This window comes from Scylla paramamosain, chromosome 25 (assembly GCF_035594125.1).
Source record: "Scylla paramamosain isolate STU-SP2022 chromosome 25, ASM3559412v1, whole genome shotgun sequence".
Classification (NCBI taxonomy): Eukaryota; Metazoa; Arthropoda; class Malacostraca; order Decapoda; family Portunidae; genus Scylla; species Scylla paramamosain.
The window spans coordinates 1,855,001-1,865,000 of record NC_087175.1 but is presented as its reverse complement, the minus strand read 5'-3'; the positions used below and the strand labels follow the sequence as shown (position 1 = coordinate 1,865,000).

Here is a 10,000-nt window from a genome sequence, read left to right as displayed (position 1 = left end):
TAGGATGCATTAGGTTAGGTTAGATAAAGGAAGGATGAAATTAGATTAAATTAGGAGAGACTAGCTTACGACAAGATTAAAATGAGACAAGACGAGGAGGAGGAGGAGGAGGAGGAGGAGGAGGAGGAGGAGGAGGAGGAGGAGGAGGAGGAGGAGGAGGATATCTTACAACTGGAGTGGAAGAGGAGAGTGGAGGTGGTGGAGTGGACGTGGTGGAGGATCGAAGCCCAACGTGGAGGAAGAGGAAGAGGAAGAGGAGGAGGAGGAGGAGGAGGAGGAGGAGGAGGAGGAGGAGGAGGAGGGGTGAGCTAGGTAAAGATAGAAAGACAGTACAGAAAGGGGAGAGAGAGTGGGGAGAGAGAGAGAGAGAGAGAGGGGAGAGGGGGAGAGGGGAGCTGATCTGCCACGCCTTCAGGAAACAGTGGGGTGTAGGTAAGGGGGTGGAGGAGTGGAGGAGGAGGAGGGAGGTAGGTGGAGTGACGGAGGAAGAGGAGGGGGAGGTGCAGTTTGGGTGTAGAGGGGAGGGGGAGCTGTGGATGGGGTGATGGGAGGGAGGGGAGGGGAGGGGAGGGGAGGGGAGGGGAGGGGAGGGGAAGGGAGGGAAGAAGGGGATAGGAAAGAATGAAGAGGGGAGAGGAAAGGAAGAAGAGGAGGGGAGAGGAGAGAAAGAGAGAAGAAAAGAGAAAGAAAAGGAGAAAGAAAGTAGAGAAATAACACGAGAGAGAGAGAGAGAGAGAGAGAGAGAGAGAGAGAGAGAGAGAGAGAGAGAGAGAGAGAGAGAGAGAGAGAGAGAAAGGAAAAAGAAAAAAATACGAAAAGATGGAAGCTTAAAATAATAAAAAAACAAGAAAAACTTACGTAAGAAAGAAGAAAAGACTAGGAGAAGGAAGAGAGGAAGAAAGAGAAGAGGAAAAGAAGAAGAAGAAGAAGAAGAAGAGGCGAAAAATAAAGAGAGAAACAGAGAAAGAGAAGAAACAACGATAAAAATAAGAGAGAGAGAGAATAAAATAATGAGGAGGAGAAAAAGTAAGAGGAAAAAGTAAGAGAGAGGGAAAAAAAGGAATAAAGAAGAGGAAAAAAGAGGAAAAGAGGGGAAAATAAATACCTGTGTAAATGTGTAGGTTGATGACACGCCCTCGCACACCTGACCACTTACCTGGAGGAGGAGGAGGAGGAGGAGGAGGAGGAGGAGGAGGAGGAGGAGGAGGAGACAAGCATGATAAGGATAAGAGAAAGACAAGGATGATGATAAATATGGACGAGAAGGAGGAGAAGGAGGAGGAGGAGGAGGAGGAGGAGGAGAAGGAGGAGGAGGAGGAGGAGGAGGAGGAGAAGGACAGAATCCCAAGTCCATTTTCTATGAGTAAATATTGTAAAAAATAAATTAAATGTCTTTGAACAAAAACTTTATGCATTGTGTGTGGGAGAGAGAGAGAGAGAGAGAGAGAGAGAGAGAGAGAGAGAGAGAGAGAGAGAGAGAGAGAGAGAGAGAGAGAGAGAGAGAGAGAGAGGTACACAACCCAAGATGCTGGGCAAACTTAGCTCTTGAAGGAGGAGGAGGAGGAGGAGGAGGAGGAGGAGGAGGAGGAGGAGGAGGAGGAGGAGGAGGAGGAGGAGGAGATGAAGAAAGAGGAGGTGGAGGAAAACTGGAGGAACAAGAATAAGAAAATGAAAGAAAACAATAATGAAAAACGTAAAATAAGAAGAAAAGAAACGAAAAACTAAGATGAAGAAGAAGAAGAAGAAGAAGAAGAAGAAGAAGAAGAAGAAGAAGAAAAAAAGATCAAGAACAAGAACAAGAACAAAAGAAATTAAGATGAACCAAAAAAAGAACAAGAAGAAGAGAAAGAGAAAAAGATGATGATGATAATGAGGAGGAGGAGGAGGAGGAGGAGGAGGAGGAGGAGGAGGAGGACTAGAGCTGTGGTGGTGGTGGCGGTGGTGGTGGCGGTGTGGTTGGGTATCGAACAGAGTTACCACATACGTAAAGCTGTGTGGCGGGGCGCTGCGGGGTGAGGCGGGGTGGGGCGGGGTAGGGTGGGGTGGGGTGGGGCGGGGCTCGAGGCGGGTGGAGCAGGTAAGGTTGAAGGGGGGAGGGGACGTGGGGGAGAGCCAGTGGTGGTGGTGGTGGTGGTGGTGGACGTAGTGGTGGTGGTGGTAGATTTTCCTCGCGACCACCACCACCACCACTACCACGCCCAGAGAGAGAGAGAGAGAGAGAGAGAGAGAGAGAGAGAGAGAGAGAGAGAGAGAGAGAGAGAGAGAGAAAGTAAAACATAACTATATTGTTTTTTTTCCTTTTTTTTATATACATATATAAGGCGTGAGTTTCCGTAGATTTATCCCTTAAAAATAAATAATAATGGTAATAAGTGAAAATAATTAAGTTATACCTAAAAAAAAAATATCACAAAATATTGAAGTCCACGTCAAAAATCAATCAAAGAAAACCAAAGCCCTCCACCAAAGAAAACGTTAGTCATTGATAGATACCAGAGAGAGAGAGAGAGAGAGAGAGAGAGAGAGAGAGAGAGAGAGAGAGAGAGAGAATTATATCCCCTACCTTCTCTCTTCTTTTTTTGGCAAGGAAGGAAAGAAATTATGATTAAGAAATAATTAGAAAAGGGAGAAGGAAGGAAGGAAGGAAGGAAGGAAAGAAGGAAGGAAGGAAGGAAGATGAGAAGGAAGGGCAGAATATAATATCGAACCTTGGTGGTGGTGGTGGTGGTGGTGGTGGTGGTGGTGGTAGTGGTAGGGAAAAAAACGTGCAGAGAGAGAGAGAGAGAGAGAGAGAGAGAGAGAGAGAGAGAGAGAGAGAGAGAGAGAGAGAGAGAGAGAGAGAGAGAGAGAGAGAGATCACAGAAACACAAAATAGAAAGGATACGAACACAAAGAAACAAGAAAAATAAACAAGTCAAGAAATAAGCAAGTGTGAAAAAAAAAACAGATGAAGAAAAGAGAGAGAGAGAGAGGGAGAGAGAGAGAGAGAGAGAGAGAGAGGAAGAGAGAACAAAATAAGACAGCGAGCAACGCCCAATATTTACCTATAGTCCAGGCTGCTGTAAGACTGTCTGCTCAGCGGTGAAGGAAAGAGAACTAGGTTAGCAGAAGACACCTGTACTACGCCTTCAACCCTACACACCTGTCCTGCACACCTACACACCTGTCAGTACACCTTCACTATCATACAATGTCACTTCAACTATTTTTTTTATTGGTATTATCGCTATACACCTGTTCTAGACGCCTACACACCTGTTCTACACGCCTACACACCTGTTCTGCTCGCCTACACACCTGCCAGTACATCTACACACATGAATACTATCTCTTTAACCAACCTTTTGTTTGTACTATTCCACCAACCCTACACACCTGTCCTACAAGCGTACACACCTGTCCTGCACACCTGTACCTTGATATTCTACCTCTTCAACTTGCAAACTTGATGATTTAGACCAGTTTTTGCTTCTACACCTGTTAAACACACCTGTACTGAGCCACCAGCCTTGCACACCTGTTCTGCACACCTGTACATCTGTCCAACACTTACACACCTGCGTATTCTGACTTTAATCAACACTCTTCTGTCTACATACCAAAAAGACAGGTTTGCACTAATCTAGACATGTATTTCTATCTCCACACCTGTCTAACACGCCTACACCTGTCCATCTATGTACCTAAACACCTGTAACTTGCTACCTTACCTTTAATCAACCCTTTCTACCTGCAGACAAGGAGATAGATGATATTTTCGACCAGTTTCTATCCTACACACTGCCAACCACACCTACACCAATCAAACACACCTACACACCTGTCCTGTGCACCTGTAATTTGATATCCTACCTTTAAACAACACTTTCCTATCTGCAGCCAAAATACAGGTGTTAATTTGGTCTAACACACCTGCAGTTTTCACATACCTCTATTTACATTAAATATTATCTATTCAACACATGTATTCTGTTATCATTTCAATCTTTACCTGTATAGAACACACCTGTACTTAATTAGCATCCTTTGTCTTTTACCTAATCAAAAATCATCTGTTTTTACCTGTACAAAATACCTAGACACTTAATTAACACATCTCTACCTACACCTGCCCAAAGCACACCTGTACAATGATAACCCTCTATTTTCACCTGCCCAAACACACCTGAAGCCTTAACATCCTCTATTTTTTCACCTGCCCAAATCATAACCCTTTACACAACCCAAACACACCTGTCCACACCTGAACTCTACACACAACCCTTTCTTTACCTGGCCAAGCACACCTGTATTCTAATGTCACCTGTAATATACCTACCTGTGGACAGCTGAAGACTAACACACCTTTAATTCAACCCTATCTACCCACTTTCACTTATAAAGGACTGTACTATAAAGAGGCTCAGTTCTGCTCTCTCTCTCTCTCTCTCTCTCTCTCTCTCTCTCTCTCTCTCTCTCTCTCTCTCTCTCTCTCTCTCTCTCTCTCTCTACATTTTGATATGATTTATTCTCTATCTCTCATTGTTCCAGTTAGTTTTATTCTTTCTGTTTTTTCCTTTCTTTTTTTCTTTCTTTTTATTTTAGTATTCAAATTCTCGTTTGTGACTTTCCTAACACTCTTTTTTTTATCTATATTTTGGCAAGTTCTATTCTCTATCTCTCTATTTTCACTAGTTTTATTCTCTCTGTCTCTCCTTTTTTATTTAAGTTTTCCTTTTATGTCTTTCTTCGCATTCCTGTTTTTTTTTTCTTTCTAATTATGTCTTTTTTTTTAATCCATTTCGGAAGTTTAATTCTCCGTGTTCTGACAAGTTTCATTCTCCATCTCTATGTTATTATTATTATTATTATTATTATTATTATTATTATTATTATTATTATTATTATTGTCTCTATATTTTCACAAGTTTAATTCTGTACCTCTGTTTATTATTATTATTATTATTATTATTATTATTCTGTCTATATTTTGACAAGTTTAATTCTCTATATCTCTGTCTCTCTCTATATATTTTGAAAAAGTTTAATCCAGTCTCTATGTTTCTTTATTCTCTCTCTCTCTCTCTCTCTCTCTCTCTCTCTCTGTGTTCTGACAAGTTCTGTTCTCTATATTTTGACAAGTTTAATTCTCTCTCTCTCTCTCTCTGTTCTATTTTCTGTTTCTCTTTTTTTCTCTCATTCAAGTTTTCGTTCATGGCTTTCCTAATATAGACCAAACTCAAACACACACCAGATTTAGCCTAACACTTACCAACTTTAGCCTAACAAAGACCAAATTTAGCCTAACTGACCAAATTTAGCCTAACACACCAACTTTAGCCTAACTGACCAAATTTAGCCTAACACACCAACTTTAGCCTAACACACCAAATTTAGCCTAACACACACCAAGTTTAGCCTAACACTGACCAAATTTAACCTAACAGACCAAACTTATTCCACTGAGAGAAACATTTATTCTAACACCTTTCCAGTACTAGCTAAAGTCAGACCTCGGAGAAATAGATCGTGCTATTTTACAAAACTATTTTAGGCCTACCAATACTATCGTAATATATATAACAAGCTAATATAAGACTAGTTTGAATACATACACACACACACACACACACACACACTCTCTCTCTCTCTCTCTCTCTCTCTCTCTCTCTCTCTCTCTCTAAGACCACGAGCCAACGAAGCTAAAGCCAAGAATCTAACCATCCGAACACAGTGTACAGACTAATACTACAACTACAATAGGGAGAATAGCAAGCATTGTCCGAATCCTCAACTCATGACTTAGAATTTTTTAAACTTTACTTTTTTCCCCCTCCCTAAGGCATTGTGGGAGGAAATGGGGTATGGGAGGAGGATTAGGAGGAGAAGGAGGAGGAGGAGAAGAGATGGAGGTGAGCAAAGATGAGAGAGAGATGCAGGAGAGAGAGAGAGATGGAGAAAAAAAACTGCATCGGAGAAGAGAAGAATGGAGGAAAGGGCGGAGGAGGGGGAGGGAAACAGGGAGGGGGAAATCTGGAGTGTACCGGGGTGGTGTGTTGGGGCGGGGCGGGGCGGGGCGGGGCGGAGTGGGCGGGGCGGGGCAGGGCAGTCACCAACCCACATCTTCCCAAATCTACTTTATTCTCACAAACTTTTCAAAAAACAAACTGCCTTTTATCCCGCCTCCCCTCCCCCCTTCCTGCACCCCCGCCCCCTCCCGCCCGTCCCCCCTCCCCCCAGCACCGCCAGCCCCTTTTCCCACCCATCACCACCCTGACCAGGAAGGGGGAGGGGCGGGTCAGGTCAGGTCAGGTCAGGTCAGGTTTGTATTGAGTTATGAAAGGGGGTTATGGGATGAATTGCAGGAGGAGGAGGAGGAGGAGGAGGAGGAGGAGGAGGAGGAGGAGGAGGAGGAGGAGGAGGGACTGTGATAAAATGAATAAAAAATGTGGAATGGTTGTCTTTTTGTAACGGCTGCACACATACATACACACGCACGCACACACACACATGAAAGCACACGCAAACACGCACACACGTACACACGCACGCACACAAACGTAAAAGTCCACACACACACACACACACACGCCCAAGTCCACTCCCCCGCACACACACACACACACACACACACACACACACACACACACACACACACACACACACACACACACACACACTAAACATACATTATATAAACAAAATCTTAATCTTTGTAAAAATATTAGCAACAATTTCCACGTATTTGACTGACAGAGTGAAGCTGATGATGAGTCACTGTGTGTGTGTGTGTGTGTGTGTGTGTGTGTGTGTGTGTGTGTGTGTGTGTGTGTGTGTGTGTTCTGCGGTTCGTGGTGTGGTGTGGCTAAAGTGTAGAGTGGTGTGGTGTTGCATGGTTGAAGTGTTGTGGTGTGGTGTGGTGTGGTGATGTGTGTGGTGTGTGTGGTGTGTGTGGTGTGGCGTGGCCTCGGGGTTCAGTGTGGTGGGGGCTACTGAGGTGGTGTGGTGTGGTGTGGTGATGTGTGGTGTGGCATGGCGTGGCCTAGGGGGCTCAGTGTGGTGGGGACTACTGAGGTGGTGTGGTGTGCCCACGGGAGGCTCAGTGTGGGCGGGGGCTACTGAGGTGGTGTGGTGTGGTGTGGCGTGGTGTGGTGTGGTGTGGTGTAGTGTGGCGTGGCCTCGGGGGCTCAGTGTGGTAGGGGCGGCTGGGGTGGTGCGGTGGGCGGCACAGCTCGCGCTAAGGGCCTGGGGGTGAGGGGCCGGGGCTGGCGGCCTGGCCTGGGGGAGGCTGCCAGCCCCGGCCCGGGGGGCGGGGCGGGGCGGGGCGGGGCGGGGCCACAACACACCTCAGTAACAACTCCTTAACACTTTCTTCTTTAATGTCTTGCGATGAGGGTGACGGGAGGGCTGGGGCCCATACCTCCTGGTCATGGTCCCCGGGCACCACTATGGCCCCATCACCCACCGCCAGGGGCCCCACCACGCTCTCCCGCTCCGTGGCCCCGCACGTCACCGGCAGCGGGGGCGGCGGGCACGTGAACACGCCCTCGTGCACGCGGCACGCGCCCGGCGACGACGCGCTCGAGGCGCCGCACGAACAGCTGTAGCAGGGCGAGGGCGGCGTGCCCAGCGGCGTGCCCACAGGCGTGCCCTGGGCCGGCGGCGGCGGCAGGCACGCGGGGAAGGGCGGGGGGAGAGCGGCGAGGCGTACCCGGCCGTGGCGGGCGCCGTGAAGGGGCGAGGCAGCACCACGCAGGGGCGGGGCGGCGTGGGCGTGGAGTGGGCGGTGCGGGGCAGGTGGGCGGGGGAACGGCGCCCCCCGTCACTCGCTGAGTCAAACACCCGCTGGCCGCCGCCCCTCATGCGGCCGCCGCCACAGCGTCGCGCCCCGCCGCCGCCGCCCCGCCACAGCCGCCCGCCACCCACTGCGCGACGGTCAGGGTCCAGGCGCGAGGGCGGGGCGGTGGGCGTCGCGGCAAGGCCAGAGCCCAAGGCGGCGATGGGCGGGGATGGGCGGCGAGGGTGGCGTGGCGGAGAGGAGTCCAAAGTGGTGGTGTTGGTGGTGGTGGTGGTGGTGGTGGTCCAGGCGTGGAGAGTGTCCAGGAAAGGCAGCGTGCGGGGAGAGAGACAGCGTGAGGGCAGGGAGGCAGGGAGGGCCTCGGCCTGCAGGGCCACGGTACCTTGACACTCACCTCAGACTGGCGCCGGCACAGGGATGTCACACAACAGGAGTAGTAGTAGTAGTAGTAGTAGTAGTAGTAGTAGTAGTAGTAGTAGTAGTAGTAGTAGTAGTAGTAGTAGTAGTAATACTAGTAGTAGTAGTAGTAGTGATAATAATAATAATGATAATAATAATAATAACAATAATAATAATAATAATAATAATAATAATAATAATAATAATAATAATAATAATAATAATACCAACAACAACAACAACAACAACAACAACAACAACAACAACAACAACAACAACATAATACCAGACCACCGCACGCAGCTAGAGGTCAAATTAGGTGAGGGCAGGTCAGGTCAGGTCAGGCCAGGCTGCACCAAACACGGCCACGACCTTGCACGCACGAACAAACCAAACACAGGAACCAAAACAACACAACCAAACACATCGAAACACAACCAAAACAAAACCAAAACAAAAATAAACAGACAAAACACACTCAGACAGACAAAAATTCCACTGTTTAGGTCACACTTAGTTAAACGCACCATTCTTTTCTCTCTTCCTTTACTTCCCTTCCTTGTGAGGAGAGAGGGAACGCGGATGATAATAAGAAATAAAACAGAATGAGGAAAACAGTTAAGATTACCGTTCCCATATATAAAAAAAAAAAAAGAAGGAAAAAAGTCACAAATAAATATATAAAAAAAAATAAAAAGCCAGTTACGATTGAAGCCCCATAAAAGAAAAAAAAACAATAAATAAGACACTCAAACAAGACAAGATTTCAATTATTTCCAGCCTTCAATCTGACAAAAAGCATCATTTGCATAACTGGCAACCTGTCCTCTTTCCCCCCACTCCTCCTCCTCCTCCTCCTCCTCCTCCTCCTTCTCCTTTATTCAGCAACGTAGCCAAGAAACTCGTAATCAAGAAAATTCAAAGCCATTTAAAGATCGTGGAAGAGGTGAAATAAATAAATAATCTAGCTGTCTTGTGTTCCAGTGCTTATTTATAGAGAGAGATGAAGTAAAGACTGCCATAGCTGCACAGGAACATAAATAAATAAGGGCTGGTGCAGGAAAACCATTAGGCCTACACGTTCCCTAATGACTGAGCACTAACACACCTGATTGCTAAGTGTGTTCTGGTCCTATCCGTGACTTATTTGAGAACTAATTCCTTCTTGTCTCCTTTTTCAGTCTAATTTTATCACTTCACCCTTGAAAACCCCAGTAACTTCCACTACAGCCTGTTAAATTGACACTGGAACCATGAAAACACCCTTGAAAACCCCAGTAACTTCCACTACAGCCAGCTAAACTGTCACTGGACCCATGAAAACACCCTTGAAAACCCCAGTAACTTCCACTACAGCCAGCTAAACTGTCAATGGAGCCATGAAAGCACCCTTGAAAACCCTAGTAACTTCCACTACAGCCAGCTAAACTGTCACTGGAACCATGAAAGCACCCTTGAAAACCCCAGTAACTTCCACTACAGCCTGTTAAACTGTCACTGGACCCATGAAAGCACCCTTGAAAACCCCAGTAACTTCCACTACAGCCTGTTAAACTGCCACTGGAACCATGAAAGCACCCTTGAAAACCCCAGTAACTTCCACTACAGCCAGCTAAACTGTCACTGGAACCATGAAAGCACCCTTGAAAACCCCAGTAACTTCCACTACAGCCAGCTAAATTGACACTGGAACCATGAAAACACCCTTGAAAACCCCAGTAACTTCCACTACAGCCTGTTAAACTGTCACTGGAGCCATGAAAGCACCCTTGAAAACCCCAGTAACTTCCACTACAGCCAGCTAAACTGCCACTGGAACCATGA

General features: G+C 46.7%; 1 protein-coding gene across 35 annotated transcripts in view; it reads right to left on the bottom strand.

Annotated features, from left to right (window-relative positions):
- LOC135113079 (glucose transporter type 1-like) overlaps positions 1 to 10,000 on the bottom strand; it is a 112,404-nt gene that overhangs the window by 72,569 nt on the left and 29,835 nt on the right. For 23 of the 35 annotated variants that reach the window (XR_010274704.1, XM_064028092.1, XM_064028093.1 and 20 more), the window contains exons 4-5: positions 7,400 to 7,904; positions 3,045 to 3,071 (exon numbers count right to left, since the gene is read on the bottom strand). The exons of 5 other annotated variants lie outside the window; for them this stretch is intronic. Coding sequence is in view for 22 of the 30 variants with exons in the window: in XM_064028092.1 (XP_063884162.1) it covers positions 3,045 to 3,071; positions 7,400 to 7,410 (38 nt within the window). In the remaining 8 variants the exon portion in view is untranslated. Of the gene's footprint in view, positions 1 to 3,044; positions 4,152 to 4,195; positions 5,109 to 7,325; positions 7,905 to 10,000 lie in introns of those variants that run through there. 7 more of the 35 variants (XM_064028076.1, XM_064028089.1, XM_064028087.1 and 4 more) reach the window with 3 other exon arrangements.